We start from the raw sequence: 21,204 nt of genomic DNA, 5'->3' as shown, positions 1-21,204 counted from the left end.
TGTTCCCTACTTCATTGTTTCTTTTCCTCCATCATTTCTCTTTCAATATTAGTATACTAAGTTCCTTTGGATGCTTGGATTCCAAGGGACTCCTAGATAATATCTACCTGAACAGAGATTACACTCTAAGTATCTCTCTAGAAGACTGTTCTGGGATACTTTGATTCATGCTTTATTATTCCATCCAAACTAATAAAAAAACGAAAGACAACAGTGCACGAGTTAAGTCATTAGAGTTTCCACATTATTCTTGGTGGGTAATACAGCAGCTTTAAATACAGTTCTGGGTAGTTAGATGGAAGCATCTTCAAAATTTGACAATTAGTCTCCACATTCAGGTACCTGTTTCCAGTTCTACTGGAAAAGAACCATGGAATCCTGGAATGGTTTGGATTGAAGGGGACCTCACAACTCATCTAGTTCCAACCCCCTGGCCATGGGCGGGGACACCATAAACAAGATCCTTCTTCTAGTCCATTTGCCTTATTTTAAAGGCTACATACTGGGGGGGGGGGGAAGTATTTAGCAGATTTTAGCCAAAGACTTAAGTTAACCAAACAATGGAATCAAAGAGGAAACATCCAGTCCAGCAGACTATAAACCACAAGTATAAAAAAATCCCTCTTCCAAACTAACTCAGCATTGCTAAACCTTTACCTGGCAGGTGCTTTGGAAACATTGAAAAAGGTATTATAAGAAGCCAAATTGCAAAAAAGCATGCAAGAAATCCTATCCACCATGCTCCAAGCCAACGTGGGTCATCTTGATCCACCTTTGTACTGAAAAAGTAATTCAGAAAAAGCAGGTTTATCATTCTGAATTTCAATCAGCAATTTCAGATTTCATGAGCTGGAATATTTATTCTTAAAACTGATTTAACAGAAAGCCTTTTAATATTGTAATTTTCTTGTTTTCCACATGTATTAAATTTTTTGTTTGCTTCTTTGCACATTCACAGGGTCTATCATAAAAATATTGCATTCTACCAAATATAGCTTTCATCTCATTAGTAAATGTTATTCTGATTTAGAGGCTACTCTTTGGCCCTGACTTCAAGATCCTGAAGCATTACTAAGATACTGAAAAGGCTGGGTTTAGAAAGAATCTTCATAACCAATGAGTTATGTCAAAGCCAACTCTGAAGTTCAGAATGCCATTGCATTGCTCTAAAACACAGGAAATAAAAATCTAAATGAAGTTGTTGGCTTGGACAGTAGTACAATTTATAACATTTTTTTAATAGTGGACTACTACTCAACCTGTTAGATTTTCTCACAAGCTTTTTGCCAGGAGTTAAGCAGCACTATCCTACCTCTCATATTGCAACTCAAGGAAACTTTCTGCACAAGAAATCAATAGGTGCAGTTTAACACTAAACGAGCAACTAAACAGAAGACAAAGCATTTTTTTGTTACTCAGGTTTAAAATAGCCAATATCTGAAAAGCTAGAACTAAATATTTGCACTGTAGAGGAACTTGCACACATAATGGGGTCACACTACTCCCTGTGGGAAGTAATTCACTTACTTGAAGCCTTTATGAGTGCAACTTGCTTACAAATCAATGAAGCTCTTGCTAATGCAGTATTTTCTGAACAAAAACTCTTTCTCACAGGAAGAAAAGCGAAGATTTCAATTAAAATTATTAGGAAAAGAAAATAGCAATAAATTCAGTTGTATCTTGCCTTTCTGGGATCTGGATATCAATATAAACATTAAGCAGTTGCCCTCCTACAACATATCCAATAGCAGGACCCAGCAGAGACATGGCATAGGCAATTCCTAGAAGAGAAAATACATCGAGTCCACCATAACTTAAGCTTTTTTTTTTAAAGCTTTCTTTTAATAAAATTCTTAAATCGACTTCAGATCAAAATTCCGTAATTCAGCTGGTTCTTTTCACTCTCATTACTTCAACTACAGCATGTAGAAGACAAAATTTATACTTGTGCCTCAACAAGGAAATTTGCAGCTCTCATTAAAAGCTGCAACTCAGAGGTTCAGCAAAAAAAATCTCACTGACTGCAACTTTAAGTATTATTGGACTGCCATTTGCACCTACCTTTTGTGTCTACATTCAAGAGCTAGCTGAGGAAAAAGTTGAAGTGAAAGTCTGAGCACCAGTTGTTAACAGTACATGACCAAAATCTTTAAGAATCTAGTTATTTATATTTTTCAATCTTCAGTATTTTTACATCTTTCAAGACTAAAAGACAAGGTTCCATTAAAATGTCTGACTGGAGTAATATCTGCCTTAAAATACAAAGCCAGGGCTCTTGACAGTGCCTGACTACACTAAAAAAACCAAACCAAACAAACAAACAAAAAAACCAACACACAAATACCGACAACAACAACACACATCAACAAAAATCCAGACACACCATCTAAAAAAAAAAAAGCCAAAAAATAAAACATGCCACCAAACAAAAACAAACCCTAACCTGCAAAGTAGCTGATGTAACCATATCCTGCTAAAAAGTACAAGACTTTCAATATCACAATAGTCTCCCTGACCTACCACAGATTTATGTGGCAGTTTAGCACTCACTGCTATCAGGAGCACTCTGCAGATTAAGGCTTGCAACTAACAGAAACAAAATCTGAAATAATTAGTAAACATGCATTCTTACTGCTGATATTCTATGTTGCTTCCCCAGGCTGAAGAATCTGGATTTCTGATGTTTCCAAAATGTCTGGATCCTGAGTACTTAGTATTAATTTCGCTCTAGTTAGATGGCAAAAGGAAATGATGGAGGAGGCAGGAAGGTGAGAAGGGTGCGAGAGGGGAAACCAATGCAAAAGTGACACCCAAGTCAAAATAAATACTGAGTAAACATATCCTAGGTTTTCCTGTATTTTGGAAATAGTGACATGCCTATCAGAACTTTCTAAGTTCACATTCATTCTACAGAATTTCAAACCAAGCTTAAAAGATGCCTATTTCCTCCTACACCACTCAGTTTAAATACCATTTGCAATTGCTTAACTTTTCAGTGGCTTTAGTTGTTGATGTCCCAGTTCAGCAAGAGCAGAACAGTCCTCATGAAAATGCACCCAGTTTACAAGAGAAAGAAACTATCAACTTTTGAGTTGCAAGCCTATATTCAAAGATGCTAGCAGCTATTTACAGAAAGTTTTAGGCGTTTTTTTGTTTGTTTTTTGCTGCCTTGTATAAGCCTTATTGCATTAGGCAAGGCAACACAATATACTTTAAATCCTTAATACACTGTATAAAAGCAAGAAAAAGAATTAAGGCTTAAGGTAGCTACCTGCCCACTCACTTGCATTTCAGTTTAATTATATTAGGCAGAATACACTGCTCTTCTGAACTCAGATACCTGAAGATTGTACATACATTAGTTTATTGTACTCGTCTTTTTTAAGTATGAACACTGACATAATTCTCCTGAGTTTTCAGGTCACTACTTAATCCCCCAATCGTGCAGACAGCCCTAGTTCTGCTCTATTTATTTCACTGGCTTCAGGGGCAGGGATGGGGGGAGGGAAATGAAAAAAACGTATAATACCAGCAAAAATAAAACCCGTTTTTGTTATTTTAGATTTATCATATGCAACTATTGTATTTGTTGGCATCAAATGAAGTGGCTTGCCTGGAACAAATGTGCAAGACTTGTATGCAAATAGGTGATGATTTCAATTTTGCCCCATAAAATCAAGTCTGGAAACAAGTTCAGGAATCTGAGGTGCCTTGAATTCCTCCTAGAAGTTATCAGTATAGCTAAAATGCTTCTATCAGCTTACACACAAAATGGGGGGAAGCAAATATCTTTAAACCCACAGAAAACACACTTCGACTACAATGAACTTGGCAGTAAAAATGCACACAACCCAGAGAATGATGACTGAAAAAAGTTAAAAACTACTGCTAGTTTTTAAACAACCCTAACCCTAAAGACATACTATGGCTTTGAATGAAGGAAAGATACTTCCAGTATGTCCTCCTGAAGTGCCAGATTTGTACGTGGCTAGAGAACTGCACTGATCACACAATGCCCAGCACTGTCTCCATACTGAGTGGACAGCTTACTAACAGAAGATAAGTAAATAAGATTGTTAAAGGATACAATATGACCTAGCTACTGACTAATTGATATGCACTATTTTTCAACACCTGTGACACTAAAAAGCAAGTTTTTGCTACAGCCTATTCTGTTGTTAACAGACAGGCTACATTAACCAAAACGATTTTCAGTTACTGACATCAAAAAGTAACAGGAGAGGTGCTCAAAGTAACTTTATCAGGCTCTACAAAATAAAACTTGAAAAGACTTGATACTTCAAGCAGACTAATACCTAAATTGCACAGTAACTGATGTAGAAACACTTTATGCATATAAGTAAACAATTACAAGATTTTTGGAGTAATTCATAAAAGCATTTGGAAGGTATTGTAGTTTATGATCAATCCAGACGATATGTTATAAACAGTTTAAAAGTTACCTATATAAAGGGAAGATTTGTGTTTTGGGACACTATCATCAATAAAAGCTGTTCCCAAAGTATACAGCGGCGTTCCTCCAACTCCCAGCAGTAGCTGTCCCAGAATGAAGACATACATATAGTTGTGATGTGAAGACTTCATGCTGGCACTGCAAGTTATATTAGCAGATACAGTTTCTGGAGCTTGACAAGTGTCTGAAAAACAGAGACAACAAGACTTTATAATTCTGATACCCAGCTCATCACAGTCTAGCTGAAGAAAAATCTGTACTGAAAGCTAAACTACAAATGAAGTGCTGTTATGTCAGGCTCCCACTTCAATTTTCACACCTATTAAGGTATCCCATATGGCAGTGCCAAGGTTTATATCCCCCAAAAGAAATACTATCATGGCTTGGTTCTTGTTTCCTCACCAGGAAGGTAAGATGAATGAAATAGCCTTATTAAAATGCTTTGCCTTGTTGAAAGCATTACTGATCAGATTTATGGAAAAAAAAAAAAAACAAACAAACAACCATCTGTCAAATGATCATTCCACAGGTTGTGAATACTCCTGGGTAACACACTTCATTTTGTTCTTGTATGTTATAATGATTCTAAGGAGCACTAACAACTTCCACTCAATTGACAGACCAGCCTGAACAACCTAAGGAAAGCTGGACTTCTAGAAAGTGCAGTCAGGCACTAGCAAAGATAATCCTCCCTTCTCATTCACTCTTCTGAGAAATGTTTCCCTAGGAGAAAAGAAAACCCACCTTGAAAACCTACACCACTACCTCTCATAGAGCACACACACTGCCACCTCTCCAGAACAAGTGGTTAAGGTAAAGTCTCTGTACTTAAGCACACAGAGGAAAGCAGTGGTGCAGCAGTGTAAGGTTGTGTCTGCTCCTGTATTGTTTGGCACTACAAGGAGGGAAAAGAGGAACTGATGACAGGGAGTATGTGTTCTCTTCTCCTTCCCCTTGCTATCACTGCACTTTCAGTAAGAGTGCCAAGTGATGAGATAAAAGAGAAGCATGTTTCTTTTTTTCCATAGAAGAGCATGAAACCTTAAGAACAACAACAAACTCATGAGTTCTGTGGGAATAAGCCACACCGAACAGACATATGAAAACATCCTTCAGATCCAACAAGCAGACTGATTCATTCACCCTACTTTGCCACAAAATTACTACATTTTTTTTCTTCCTCAGGTCCTTTTAGATTTTAAAACACTTTTTACTTAAGGAAAGAAAGGGCAAGCTCAATCCACACTTTGAGCTCACAAAACAAAGTACAAGAAAGTTCTTGCCACACAGCAGATATTTAAACAAACTGTCTACACTGGTGTTATAAATACATCCATGGACTTTACCATTACTCCCTGTAGCTCACAACAGGTGATACAGTGCTGTTACATGGAAACAGGCCAACATAAGGGATAATAAAACCTCACATCAAGAGGAGGAGTCAAAGATTTCCTTCCTTTGCACTTAAGAAGAATCCTGGGTAATTTGTCCCAGTGTTTGACTGTCTTCACAATGAAATTATCTTCCTTGTGTCAAGTGAAAAACTACTATTCATGTTTGCTGCGAAAGACATATTGAAATATGTTTAAATTTTTAAAATAAAATCCGAGACAGAAGTTTAAAGGTACACTGCTTATAGCATCTGCAGCTTTCACAGTCCCCTCTGCCACCTCTGATTAATCAAATTCGGTTGCTTCCGCTACGGACACACCACCAGGTGGAGCCCTGACTGCACATATCGGAGCCAGCTGAGGCACCGGCGACTCTGCAACCTGGAAAAGTTCAGAACAAACAGCTGGTCACACCTAGGCTACAAACCGGAGTCTGAAGCCTTTCTGGAGATTAGAAAAGAAATGTTTGCTATGGCTAAAAATTTTTAATAATAGGGAGACCATTCATTAACAACTCCTTCAATATGAAACTAAACGACTTCTAAAAAGTGGTATTAGGATAAATAAACAATCAAGTCATTTTGTAGAGTAGGATATGTATATACTCAGAATAAAAGTAAATTAATATCCCAAGGTAAAACAGTAAGTTCCATGAAGTCTGTAAGCCTTATACTGGAGGTTATATGTATTTTGTATTCCAGTCTAGATCTATTTATTAGCCTGGCAGCCATATTAAAAATTGTACTGAACTGTACTTGAAATTATCCTGCAGGTAAAACTCACTGTAGGGACATACAGCAGACAAACATAAATAATCAAGTAACCAACTAGTAAAACGAGCTGTTCAGAAATAAATTAGGTGGTAGATTTTAATACAAAGCATCAAATAAAAGATTTATAGAAACTTTAATATTTTTTATTAACTACTCATTCAAACAAATAATCAAAAAGGAAGGTCTTAGGGGGTGTGGTGCTATTAAATTCCACAACCAATTGTATAGTTAAGATGCTTCATCAACATCAGAACTAGCTAAACCAGACATCCTATGATCCTGTACTTGACAGTTAAAGGATGCCATTGCACAGCACCTGAAGATTTATGTTGACTCTGTCACAGTGCAAATGTTCCCTACACTTAGTCATTTATCTTTAATAGTGTTCTGTTTAAGTCAGCTAAGTCTTTCACCACAGTCCCAGCATAGGCACCTGCATTACAACAGTCAAAACAGCAGGAATGTTGTCAGCTGACAGTGCCATGGTGAAGGAGACACATTCCTTTTGAAGTCTAGAAGTGGTGGGGAATTTTTAAAAGTCCATGTAGAACAGCTTCCTAATGAAGCATCAACATCTACATCCACGTAGATGTCTGATAAAACAGTAACATAGTCTTTGAGATTTCAACTACAGTTGTTTGAAAGGAAAGAGATCAGTTGCGATAGCTGGTCTTCTCTCCCACACTATCAGTATTAAAAAACCCCTGCAATCAGATTAAAACTTATATATCAAATTCAGCTTCCCTTCCATACTACAGTGAAGGAGGAAGTACAATCCTGAAACCAAAATTGTAGAGAAATGGGACTGTAACAGAGCCAGGAGCCCTCTATTAAAAGGTAGCAAATAATCATCTGCTCACAACCCTCAAACACTGAAGACCGTTTTCTTTTGGCCTTGTTCAGTTAAATGTTCAATTAACTTCCATTACAGATCCTCATTTATTAGATAGGGGAAAAATAGCTTACCAAACTTGTTTAACTAATGTCTGGACAGCTTATGCAAGTGTATGACATGATCAACACTAAAGAAATTGAGAATCAAAACCTTTCATCAGGTTGCTTAACAGCTACTGATTTTTTTAAGTGAGCACACTAGTATGCTTAGTCATTGGAGGCGTAAGTCTGGTTGAACATTGCAATAACAATTAAGATTAAGTCATCCTGCTTTAAACTTATCCGAATATTTCTGTATTATTTACAGGTGTGCCACTAAATTGAAATACAAACCACACTGCACTAACCACACTGCATTGAAGTCTTCTTTTATGAGAAAAGTTATGTAAGAACTGAGAGCTAACTACTCCCATGATTTAAATACTGCTTTGTTCAGTACAGTTCAGTACTGCTTGTTGCCTCTATTTCAAATAAATCTACAAGTTTTAATCAACATCTTTTAAAGGAACTTAGAAACTTGTTAACGAATGAATCAAGATGTCTTTAATGGTTCAAAACCCCAAAGAACTGCAAAAAGTAGCCACCTTTCAACAAGATGGCAAGTCTAATTTTTTTGACTACAGTCAAAGCTTTACTTTGACACTTATTCTACCTCACTGATCTAACTTGATTCCAATTCACAAATAGATGCCAGATACTTTTCTCAAAAGTGAATTTTAATTGCATATATCAGTGCAAGTAAAAAAAAGGCATTTTATTCAAATGTTGCTTATGAGCAAGAACTGATATTGACAGTTAGATCACTTCTGTTAAATAAAGTTCACTGTGCAGAGTTCTGTAACTTCTTGAACTTACAGATTTCACAGAATCATTATTTTCAGTGTCACAGATAATACTTTATTTTAGGATTTTAACAGAGATTAGTTACATTGTACCAAATAAAGAGCTGCAACAAGTCGCTACAGAGATTCTTTTTGTGTGTGTGTGTGTAATTTTCAAAACAAAGATAAGCTTACCTTCAGGTTTAGCTCCATAATGGTATTTTCCAGCACTAAAGTGTGGTAAGCAAAATATAAGGGAGCCCAGTCCTAGCATAAATGCTGAGAAAGCAAGCCATCGTGGTTTGTGCCCTCTTTCTCCGAAGAAAGATATAAACAGCGACAACATGCAAAAAGAAATGTCATAGCTTGCAGAGATTAAGCCAGTCAGGGAACTGTTCAACTCATAACGCTTCTCAATTGTTGAAATACTAATGTTAACCAGGCCATTTACCACAATACCTACAAAACCAAAAAAAGAGATAATTAGTCAAAGATATATTCATTTTAACCTTTCCATCACACAATGGTAAGTTTACTCTTGCAATGCTATGAAATTAGCATATTTACAAAGCTCCATTGTAAGTATTTATTAGCTTTAAAATCTAGGTATATACTAGATCAACACAGTGCCAGCTTAAGCCAGTAAAATTGCACAGGCTATTCAATTTTATTCCCCTGTGGACACTCAAGCATTAAGCCAGAAATATACCATGCCTCAAACTCTTTTCATGTATTAAGGTTCCAGATTCTGTTTGAAGCACAGATTCCAAACAGAATGCATTACAGTATCATAAGATACTGTACAAGTTAAAAGGAAATTAGTCAAGGTTATGGCTTGCACTAGAATACAAGCTACAAGTGAACTAAGTTCAGGACATAGCTTTCAAAGTACTGTCAAAAAACATAAGTTCCTCCCTGCCACCACAAGGGAAGATAAGAAGGCTCTTGAATAGACATGCTTCCCCTATAATTGAAAAAAGCTATTTAAAAATACTTCACAACTGTTCTAGAGCAACTGAGATGATTTACTTTAAGTGAAAAATAAAAAGTTTGTCCTCTGAATCTTTAAGTTCCCAGAAGTAAAAGTATGAAATGACCCAGAAAAAAAGGCATTGCACAAGCTGCCCTACTGAAGTACAGATGAACCTCAAAAAAATAAAAATTATCCCAAAGTAGAAGCAAGTAAGCTGCAATTGCCAGTGCATGTCCATTTTTACAAATGCACTGTCTGTAGATTCTAACTCAAATCTCCCATCCTGCTTCACATTCTGTTTCTATGTGAAACACCAAAGAGATTAATAGCAGTAGTTCATAACAGTGCCAGGAAACTTCATCATAGTCTAATTAAACTGTGTCCATAATAAAATATATACCTGAAAAGAAGTTAGGAAGTCTTGGAGTCACAGTTGCAAATAAGTTGGAGTTATGTAACCTCAGAGATGACTGATGAGCCTCTCTCATGACACAGGACCTACAGTTATTCTTACTCTTTCTAAAATTCAAACATGATTCTCTACTGTCATTCTACAACCAGAACAGAAGGACTGGTGACAGCAATAGGCTTAAGTTACTTTTCAACAAGCATTGTACCATCCAGAAGTACAACTACTGAGGACAAACTTCAACATCTCCTTCAAGTGCTCCAACATATTGAAAAAAATTACTCCAAATCAGCCAGTTGTTTTCTAATCCCCACCACAGGCAAACATTTCAGCTTTTTATAAGGAGGTAGCTCTTGGCACACTCTTAATTCCAATACCCTATGGCTTCTTTATTAATGTTGACAATTCTACCTATCAGTCAATAACAGAAGTATTACAGTGTTCCTCCACTGCCATTGGTTATACATTTGGCAACTTTTTCCTATTAAGGAGCATTTACCAAAGAACAATAATAGCATGAAGGAATGAACAAACAACTTTTTCCCCCATTTGCCAGCACCTCAAACATTTACTAAGGCCTTGAGAAATTCATATGAAGCAAGTGTGCTACACGGTAAGTGGATTACAGAGCTAGAAGGCATTGTCTTTTACTGTAGTTTAAGTCATCACCTTTAATTTGCATCCTAAAAGCCATAAAACCTCATAGTTAATTTTACTGAATAATTAGATTTCATCTGTAAACACACAGATGTGATGAATGGCAGCTCCTCCAATGGCATCATCTAGTGACTAATCGCTAGGAAAGATGGAACCTGGCTAATACTTGATCTGAAAAACAAGTTCTGCAAGGCCATCTCAACACTCTAAAGTTGTAGCACAGAAGCTAGTTTTCAACTCTTCTAAACCAAAACTTTATTGTTCCACTACATCTGTTAGAGCTTTAGGTTCAGTGGGTACTGACCCATAAAATCCAGATTAATTATAAACCAACTTAATTTGCTCTCGTGAAACACAAGAGTATTTTTTCTTTATCCTGTCTTAAAAAAAAACAAAACTGCTCTGCAGTTGTTATAAGCATGGTGGCTTTAACACAGTAGTTTGCAGGCACACAAAAAAATTAAAAAGGCCTAACCAGCCTATAAAATATTTGTGCTATTCAATTTTTTTAGACATATTAGAATGAACCAGCCTCAAACAGCAGTTTTGTCATTTTGTTTAATAAAAATTACTGACAGTCCTTCTTGTACTCAAAATAGTGAGATAATTTCTACCTTGTTTCCTACTACAGCTAGGAATTGCAGCACATCCAGTTACTGTATTACAAGATACCACATACATTTATGCAACTCCACATGCTGTACAGAAAGCAGGTATTAGCCATGCAACAACATTCTACACAAATTGTTTTCTATTCTGGAAATACAGGTTTCATAATACTTGACACAGAAACAGCCAGAAATTACAAGTTCCACCTGGAATCTTCTGAGAAGCTGAAATACAGCACATCAGGTACTAACAATAATCTCTTTTCTAAAGCAGCTAGAAAATAACCTGACAAATACAGGCTTTAAGTTAGATACACCCAGAAATCTACACACAGGTACCAGGTCACTGCAGATAATCACCCACTATGTTCACTCACGTAAAAAGCCTTCATTAGTCTTCAATACCTTACGTTATAATCTTTTCTAGAGGTGTGCTAGCAAGTTAAATAGATATATTTTATCTTCCTCAATGATTGTTTCTGTAATTTGGAGGGTAAGTCAAATAATTAGACCCAAAACCACCACACAGCATTAGCTCACAAAACTTCAAAATTCCAGTCGTATTTTGTGTGCTTTTATCTAAAGTCTGAAGCTACAGACTTGAATGTTTTCACAAAGCTTAATACACAACATTGAATTTCTTGCTGATAAGGACTCTTGTTTTTCCTGCCTCTCAAAAAGAACTGCAGCTTGAGTCTTTAGCACCCAGTTTCCTTTCTGTGTTCTAAACCAAAGGAAAGGCTCTTATTCAGAAAATCGAAGTAACAACATCAGGAATGCCACAAGACTTGTGATAGCCACACTTACATCAGCTTCCAAAACCAACATCAGAAGCTTCCTTACATTAAAGGCCCTAAACTTGAACTAGATTAGTTACCTGGAATATATATAAAGTTAGATAACAGGACCAAGAGCTGGATAAGCAGCACAAACAACATTTATGCCTTCTTAAGGGGACAGAAATTCTTATGGTACAAGATGCTTTTATGACTGGCAACCTACACAGACTACTAAAAAGAGAAAAATTTTAAATGACATGAAGTTTATTATTCAGCTCAGCAACCAGATCACAACAGCAAACCAGATCTGAAGAAACTTAGAAGTGCTGGAAATATTCAAGACACTTGGTTTAGAACTCTTAAGTCACGTAAAAAAAGATAGACGTGTATTCTAAAAGTCTTCTACTACTCAACCGCCATTGAAATCTGCTATGTAAGAAGTTCTTCCACCTTTACCTTTCTTTTTATTTATGAAGAAAATAAATTTGAGCTAACAGTAGGACAACCGTAACAGTAATCACCTCCTGATCCTAGCAGCTGTAGCATGACTTTTCAAATCCAACTAAGAAATAACAGGCTCTGCTCAAAACTCCCTAGATATTTCTTTTCTAACACAAGACCTGTATGCTAAGATTAGATTCTGAACAGGCTGAAATCAGAAAAAGTTCACAGAAACACATACTGAGAGACAATGTCCTTCAAGGACTTTCCAAGCAACACAAACAGCATTCAAATCCTTCTAGGTTTTAAGCAGAACCTCCTGTTCAGTTCTCCTCATACCACCCCAGTCATCTCAGTGCAGTTCCAGGCAGGAATGCAGCCATCCATATCCCGCATATCTTTGGTGAAGGCTGCCAGCTCCTGTAGCATCAAATCTCCAACATCTCCCTTCACCCTTCTACAGCGGTGTCATTCTTTAGGAGCAACAACAATGAGCTTCAAAGCCTCATATTTTTCCAGGAAACACATTTTCACTTCTAGTCAGCCCAATAAAATTGAAGGGTTACGAACATTAATCCAATAGCTCCATTTGAAGGACAAACCTCAAGACTGTATATTTGGTACACTAATGTTTCTCCTCCATCCAGTTACTATTACTGCTTCCTAAGCTTCAGACTTGCTAAGGCTCTAACAAATCTTTTTACACAAAACCAAAACTATGGACAAGAAACTCTGAAGCTGAACAGCAGAAATTTAGGGCAAGCTAAACTTCAGGTTTCCCCCACAATCAAGTTAAACCATTAAGTTTTGGGAAGACGGCTGCACTGGGATCCACAGAACAAGAACATGTTGTTTATTTGCTTGTCTTCAGAGCCATCCTAATTACCCAAAGTCCTAACCCAACCAGGTCAAGATACTGTTTTAGCAGGGAAGTAACACAGTACATGCTCAGGTACTGGAGTTTTTTCTACTGGTTTATATCGGTGTTTTATTCCCTGGCTTCTAAGTCCCAACCCATAAGTGCATGTGAAGCGTGAGCAATGCAGATGCAGCACTGACAAGAGCACGAAGCACAGACCTGGTGGGACCATGGACTCAGCAGCGTCCAGTAACGTAGGTGGGAAAAGAAGAGGTAGAACAGAGTGAAGTAGAGAGAGTAACACTGTACGAGCAAGTTCCCTATACAAGGCATTACTGTACTTTCTTCCCCTAGCAAAGCCATTACCGTCTCTAGAGGAACCCTGTCTCTCCTTGCCCACTGCCTAAACCATCACCATGCTTCTCTTGCCTCCCCCAGTCCAGGCTCCCGGCTGGCTTCCCCCCAGGAAAGAGAAGCAGTAGAAGAGGTGCCCCGGGCACCAGAGAGCCCACAGGGACGGGTTACCTTGGAAGGTGGCCAGCAGGCTGTACACAACCAGGTAGCCCTCGGGGTTGTTGCAGAGCTGCAGAGACTCCGGGGTACAGCGGCCCCACCCGCAGGGCCCCTCCTCAAAGTCGGGATCGGAGGGGGCACAGGCACTAGAAGTGGCACTGGAGCTGGCGGAGTTCCAGGGGCGCTGCCGGCCGAGGCTGGGGCTGGGAGTCTCGAACGCCGCGTTCTCGATGCCGCCGCCGCTCATGGCGCCCGAAGCCGTTGCCACCCCCGGCTGCGAGCAGCACCCGCGCCCAACGCTCCCGCCGCTGAATAACCACGGGGGCAGGGCCGGACCGAGCGGAGAAGGGCAGGGCCGAGCCGGCCGGCACCGCCCCGCCGGGCAGGTGCTGGCACCTCCCCCGCCCGGCCCCGGCACTGCTCGGCCCCCTCGGCCGCTCCCGGAGGGAAATTCCCCCGCGCCGGTGGGTCGGTGTAAGCCGCCAAGAGAGGCGTGTTGTCCAGCGTCATTCGTTCTGTGCGGAGAAGAAAAGAAAAAAAAAAAAAAAGTCGTCACGAAAGTTTCTTTCTGGAAATCAAAAAAAAATAGTTCAAAATGTCCTTACGTAAGTGTTGCAAAAAGGGAAAGGTTGCAAAATGGACCAGATACGGTGCTTTCCCACTTCAGGCAACGTGACCCACCCACAGCAGAAGCCCTGGACATTTGTGGATGTCATCCTTTGAAAATACTTATTCCCTTCCAGTGAGCGTTTCCACATACAGCAGTTCCCAGTCATTGAACACATTAATTCAGCTGCAGACATCAACCATCAGAATTTGTCAAATGTATAAGAAAATCCAAGTTTGTTTGTATATAGTATAAATTATTTTACTCATCTGCACAAGAACAGTTGGGAGGGAATCTGGGGATCAATTAACTGTCACTGCTGGTGTTCATCTCTGGGCAGTGGAAGTTAGTCCTGAAAAGTCCTTCCCCTCTTAAGAGTCATTTACATTTTAGAGACAGGTGAAACAAGATTGAAACTAGAGATATTATCAGTGACCTTGGCTTCACAGTGAAAGCCAGGGCATCCTCTTCAATTCTCATCCATCTGCTCTTAGGAGAGAAGCACACATTTTCAAGTACTCATTAGCAGCACAGAAACAACATGGAGATGACCTTCTGTAAAAGATAACAAGTAACTTAGACAAGAGAATATGTGTCTGTTTATTCTTATAGATAAATTGCAAATGGGAAATCAGCTGCTTCTGATTCTTCTGACACATCTTGCAGAGGCAGTGGGTGATGGCTAGAGCTGGAGGGCCATGGAATCCCCTGGCAGCTGGGCGTTCCTCACGCTCCTCCTTGGGCACCACAGGGGCCCTTCCAGGTGCTACTCCATCCCCATGGAGAGCAGTGACCTTCCCAAGCCCACAGGAGCTCAGATAGCTGCTCTCCAGTGAAGCATTCATCTGCTGGTCACTGATGATGCCCAAACTCTGAAACTAGCTTATTATCATTTCAGGCTATAATCTGGAGTGGTTTTTCCTCTGCTGGTCATCAAGATATATCCCAGTTAACATCTTTGTGAGAGGTCTAAGGATGTGCCTGAGCCAGTTGGCACACTAGTCTGTTTCAGAAAGAATATTTTAGTAGAGTTTTCTTTTTTTGTTTGAATTTTATTGATTGGGTTTTTGTCCTCCTAATTAAAATAAAGTAGGACATGGCATTAGAAATGATACCCCGATCTTTGCTAGAGTACCTACATGCTAGAGTAGTAAGAATAATCCACAAAATTGCTAAATTACTATACTGCTAAGGATACCCGAAAACCTCCCTTTTTCTACCAGATCAGCTAGGTTTGTTGTTATCTTCATCTAGCTGTCAGCTGGTGGTTTTGGTTTTATCACCACAGGAAGGTGACAGGACAGAAGGGAAAAAGAGAAGTGAGTGGAGCTCACTGTGAAAAATAAAGTGTTCAGATAAAGCCAACATTTTTAAGAAAAGTGGGGAGGATAGCATTGCGGTGTCCAGTATAGGCCTAGTCTGAGAATTAAGTAGGGAATTGAATAATCCAGGAAATTCAATAGGAGTGAATTTATACCATGCTAGCAGAACACAGATTTTAGAAGAAAGCCAGAGGGACAGAGAGAGAGAGATAGGGAATAAAATATTATGTATTTTTGCAGTGGTTATGTCCCCAAAAGCAATTTACCGAAAAATGCAGTAGATTCAACCAGCTGTTATAAACTGCTTTACTCTGAGACCATACTTGAAGCTATTATAGAAGTTTAAGTTCCTGGCAATCCAAGACTGGTTACAAAATCTACCCAAAAATGGCAAAATATGATTGGTTCCAGGAAAGTATTTAGAATGCACTCGGCGCGGCCCGGCCTCAGCCTGGCCCCAGGACGTGTGCGCTTGGGCCCGGCTCCAGGCACAGAAAGGAGCGAGAGAGGAGGAGCTTCGCTGGTGCGGACTGTGCCATCGTGGGAGATGAAAGCGGGAGCCCGGAACACACAGAAGAGAAGGAAAACTCCAAACTCGGGCAGATGGAGCTCGACCAGCCCTGTAAGGCCATCCATCTAAGAGAAGGTCACTCTAATTAAACCTACATCCTGAGGACCTCGCTGCCACCGTCCAAGCTCACTCGGCCCTGGCAGATGAACCTTAGAATTAAAGGGTGGGTTCAGTTCAGCGTATACTGTCTCACCTAAAAACTCCATTGCGCAGGCTCAAAGGCCTTACACACATTTGCAAAACTCTGTATCGACATCTTCTACAAATGCAGTCACACAAAGATCAAAAGACAAAGGCATATACACCTGCCTCCAAAGGTGCAGCCAAATTAACTCTGGCATGCTGGAACATCAGCACCATGCTCAATTCTGCAGATAGTGGATGTCCTGAGTGCTGGTCTGCCCTGATTGCCCATGAACTATCACGTCTCAACATCGACATTGCTGCTCTCAGTGAAGTTCGCCTTCATGAGGAAGGCAGCCTCAGAGAACGTGGTGCTGGTTACACACTCTTTTGGTCAGGTAAACCCAGAACTGAAAAGTATCTCTGAGGAGTCGGCTTCATGATCAAAAACTCTATTGTTCCCAAACTCGAAAATCTGCCATCAGCTCATTCTGACCAAATTATCTCCCTACGCCTTCCACTCCACAACAAGCAACATGTTGTCCTCTTTAGTTTATATGCCCCAACTCTCCAAGCTGACCCTGCTGAAAAAGATAAATTTTACACTGACCTGCGCTGCCTTATCCAGAAGGTTCCTGTAGATGATAAGATCATTATCCTTGGTGATTTCAATGCCAGAGTAGGAAAGAATTTTGAAGCCTGGAAAGGAATACTAGGCAAGCATGGTGTTGGAAGCTGCAATGATAATGGTCGACTTCTGCTAGAATTCTGTGCAGAGCAACAGCTCACCATCACTAATACTATCTTTCAGCAGAAAAATAGTCTGAAGACAACATGGATGCATCCCAGATCCGAACATTGGCACCTCATTGATTATGTCTTGATGCGACGGACAGGTGTCCGCGATGTCCACCACACCCGTGTGATGTCCAGTGCAGAATGCCAAACAGACCATCGACTGGTGCACTGTAAACTTAACCTCATTCTTAAATTCAAACCTAAAAGGGGCAGTATCCCAAGGAGGAGATTTCAAGTTAACAATCTCCAATCAGCCACAGTGAGACACAAATTCCAGGCGAATCTTCAAACTAGGCTAGATAACCATTCCTCAGATTCTACAGATCCCTCTCCTGTAACACTCTGGCACCATATCAAAAACAGCATCCAGCAGTCCTCTGAAGAAACCTTAGGGTTCTCCCTCAAGAAGAACAAGGACTGGTTTGATGAAAACAGTCAAGAGAACCAGGAATTGTTGAGGAAGAAGAGAACCGCCTACTAAGCACACCTTGCACTGCCAGCCTGTCACGTAAGAAAAACAGCCTTTCATCTTGCATGCAGCAAGCTCCAACAGAAACTCCGTGACATCCAGATTAAGTGCTGGATCAGTCTAGCTGAAAAAACACAATTGTGTGCTGACACGGGTGATCACAGACGTTTCTATGAAGCCCTGAAAACAGCATATGGGCCTACATACCAAGCTCAAAGTCCTCTACTCAGCGCTGATGGTCAAACACTTCTGCAGATAAAACCTCCATTCTGAATCGATGGTCTGAACACTTTCAGACCCTTTTCAGTACCAACCGTGTAGTCCAAGACACAGCAAATCAGTCCATTACACAACAACTGGTGAAGTATGAATTGGATATTGCCCCCACTTTAGGAGAAACCCTCAAGGCCATACAGCAGGTGAAAATTGGCAAGGCAGCTGGGGTTGATGGAATGACACCTGAAGTTTGGAAACATGGGGGCCTTGCACTCCATGCTAAATTTCACGAGTTCTTACTCGTTGGGAACTAGGTGAACTACCATCAGACCTTCGTGATGCAGTCATCATTACCCTATATAAGAAGAAAGGAATTAAATCAGACTGTTCAAATTATCATGGTATTACTCTGCTCTCCTTTGCTGGCAAAATCCTGGCAAGAATACTCTTGAACAGACCATTACCTGCTATAGCAGAAGGAATTCTACCTGAAAGCCAATGTGGTTTCAGAGCCAACAGGAGCACCACAGACATGGTGTTTGTTCTCAGACAACTGCAAGAGAAGTGTAGGGAACAGAATAAAGGTCTCTATGTAACCTTTGTAGACCTCACCAAAGCTTTCGATACTGTGAGCAGGAAAGGTCTGTGGCAGATTTTGGAAGGTTTAGGTTGTCCCCCCAAGTTCCTTAAAATGATCATCTCACTCCATGAGGATCAGCACGGCCAAGTCAGATATGGCAATGCACTTTCTGAGCCCTTTCTAATAACTAATGGTGTGAAACAAGGCTGCGTTCTCGCTCCTACCCTATTCACAGTCTTTTTCAGCATGATGCTCCAAAGGGCCACAGCAGACCTCGATGATCAGGACAGTATCTACATCCGATGTCGTACTGATGGAAGCCTATTCAACCTAAGGCAACTGAAGGCCCACACTAAGACCTTAAACCATCTTGTCTGGGAGCTGCTCTATGCTGATGACGCCGCCCTTGTTGCTCACACAGAAGCAGCTCTGCAGCATTTAACACCCTGCTTTGCAGACGCTGCTGAGCTCTTTGGGCTGGAAGTCAGCTTAAAGAAGACAGAAGTTCTCTATCAACCAGCACCTCAGGAAGTCCCCCATCATCCCCATATCACCACTGGCGAATCAGTGCTCAAATCAGTCCAGCAGTTTAATTGCCTAGGTAGCCTCATCTCCTCGGATGGTAAGATTGACAAGGAGATAGACAACAGGTTAGCAAAGGCATATAGTGCTTTCGGAAAGCTTCATAAAAGAGTTTGGCAAAATAAACACTTGATGAGAAGTCCAAAGATCAGTGTTTACAGAGCCATAGTGCTGTCTACTCTCTTACATGGATCTGAATCATGGGTCATCTACCGCCGCCACCTGCGACTCCTAGAACGCTTCCATCAATGCTGCCTCCATTCAATCCTAAACATCCACTGGTCAGATTATGTGACCAATACATCTGTTCTAGAACAAGCAGCTGTCACAAGTATTGAGGCCATGTTGCTGAGAACACAGCTGCGTTGGGCAGGGCACGTCTCCAGGATGAAGGACCACCACCTCCCTAAGATCTTGCTTTATGGTGAACTTACCACCAGCTGCCGCATGAGAGGAGCCCAGGAGAGAAGATACAAGGACTCCCTGAAACATCTCAGCCTTCTCCACATTGATCACCATAACTGGTCTACTCTGGCCTCCAACCGGGAGGCCTGGAGACACACCATCTATAACGCTGCTGCTTCCTTTGAGAACACATGCAGGATCACTCTTGAGGAGAAAAGACAATGCAGAAAGAATTGTGCCTTGCAGAATTTACCACCTAAGGAGTCTTTCTGCTGTGCCTTTTGCAACCGGACATGTCTATCTCGTATTGGCCTTTTTAGCCACCAGCGTGCTTGTGTCAAACGTGGATAGAGAATTTTCCCTAATCTTTGTTCATGAACCCCAGCCATGATCTAGAGTGCTCAGATAAAAAGTGGTAATAGACTCTGAGGTGAATAATCTATTTGTCTAGACTGACAATGCTCATGAAAAGGGAAAAAATAGAAGCAATTTATGTGTATATTGCAATCAGAGATACCTGCTAAAGTTGTTATCCTCCATAGTGTGTGCCAGCTCCCCAGAAATCACTTTAAAGGAGAAAACATGCAGAAAGATTACTAGAGAAATTTGTTTTCCAAAAAGAATTGAAAGAAACCAACTGGTTCAATCTAGCAAAGTGAAGTGCTCTGTGAAATACACAACCAGGAAAGAGAAAAAAAAGGCAACAGAAGATTTGAGAACAAATGAGCAAACTGACATCAACTAATTTTCTGTTAAAGTTAGAAGGCTTTTAATTTTCAGTAGAGGTGTGTTGTGGAACCAGTTAATAATGGATTTAGTGAATTCTAAAGTTTTAGATGGGGTTATGACTGGGATAAAGACATGAGAACTGATTAACTAGGAAGTCCCTTTACAATCCAAAGTGTAAAGTGGGAATGGAAACTATATTCTAGGAGGGAAAAAAGGATGTTTAAGTCAAAAGAATATAATAAAATTAATACTGGAACACCTTGAGGAGACACTAACAAATATTAAAAAAAACATTGCTAAATTTGTGGAAGAATTCTAAAATTTAGCCATTGTCCTAGTTAGGACAGCTGAAACCAGTTCATCATCGTATGGGTGTAACCCAAAACTGTGTATTCTATAGCCTTCCATGCCATTTCCCAGAAATTGTTAGGCCTGTAGATGTTCCTGTCCTCGTACCCTTTTATGGAATTCCCCGCTCTGAGGGAAGGACTGAGCATTCCTGCCTGAACTGGAGAATATATAAACTTGGAGGTTTGGAACCTTTTTACCACTCGTGGGATCCAGAGGAAGACTGCAGCTCATCGCTCTCAACCAGACTGCAGCTCACCACCCTCAACTGGACTGCAATCACCACTTTTGACCAGATTGCAACAGCTCTCCCACCAGCAGGTTCTTTCCCCTCCCCCTTGACCTTGGGACTTCGGGGGGAGGGGGGGACCAAGAAACACCACTTTGTTCATGCCCCAGGGTGCTGGGTTATACATTTGGGTTTTGTGGGTTAAAACCAAATTGCTTGTCTGTATAATTGTACTTATTGTATTATTTTATTAAATTGTTATTCTGACTTATAATCTCTCTTTTGAGTTGAGTTCATTTCCCCTGCTGGTTAACTTTTAAACCAGCACAGCCATGTTCTAAATTTACAGTGTTTTATTTGATCAGTTACAGCTTCTGCAGTCTCACACATCATAGGAGTTCTGCTGTTGCATGGTATCATGGTGTGTCACATTTTTGTGATCATGGGAGTACTAGATAATACCTGTGGTTTTGCTTAAGAAATAGACCTGCATTTTGAAGTCTGAGAACTGCCATTCTCTGAATTTCGAAGGGGATTGAGAAAATTATGACAATAATGTCTTACCATCACATAAGGCAGATAGGGGAAAAAATGCATATTCAAAGTATTTTTTTTCAGGAATCTCACAGCTGT

The 21,204-nt window shown here is 40.2% G+C and overlaps 2 protein-coding genes across 2 annotated transcripts in view; one reads left to right on the top strand and one right to left on the bottom strand.

The window, feature by feature from the left end:
- Nucleotides 1-13,899, bottom strand: part of SLCO4C1 (solute carrier organic anion transporter family member 4C1) — a 29,984-nt gene extending 16,085 nt beyond the window's left edge. Inside the window, exons 1-5 of the mRNA XM_017812742.1 lie at nucleotides 13,605-13,899; nucleotides 8,549-8,812; nucleotides 4,464-4,658; nucleotides 1,685-1,781; nucleotides 658-779 (exon numbers count right to left, since the gene is read on the bottom strand). Coding sequence (XP_017668231.1) covers nucleotides 658-779; nucleotides 1,685-1,781; nucleotides 4,464-4,658; nucleotides 8,549-8,812; nucleotides 13,605-13,839 — 913 coding nt within the window. The 5' untranslated portion in view covers nucleotides 13,840-13,899. The remainder of the gene's footprint in view (nucleotides 1-657; nucleotides 780-1,684; nucleotides 1,782-4,463; nucleotides 4,659-8,548; nucleotides 8,813-13,604) is intronic.
- LOC108496141 lies at nucleotides 13,838-18,530 on the top strand (the record flags this gene model as incomplete). Its single annotated transcript, XM_017812569.1, has 3 exons — nucleotides 13,838-14,066; nucleotides 16,647-17,183; nucleotides 18,013-18,530. Coding segments are annotated over exons 1-3 (1,284 nt in total), but the record flags the coding sequence as incomplete, so codon positions are not given.
- Between the last annotated feature and the right edge of the window lie 2,674 nt (nucleotides 18,531-21,204).

This window comes from Lepidothrix coronata, unplaced genomic scaffold (genome assembly GCF_001604755.1).
Source record: "Lepidothrix coronata isolate B3197 unplaced genomic scaffold, Lepidothrix_coronata-1.0 Scaffold37, whole genome shotgun sequence".
NCBI lineage: Eukaryota > Metazoa > Chordata > Aves > Passeriformes > Pipridae > Lepidothrix > Lepidothrix coronata.
This window is presented reverse-complemented; position numbering and strand designations above follow the sequence as displayed.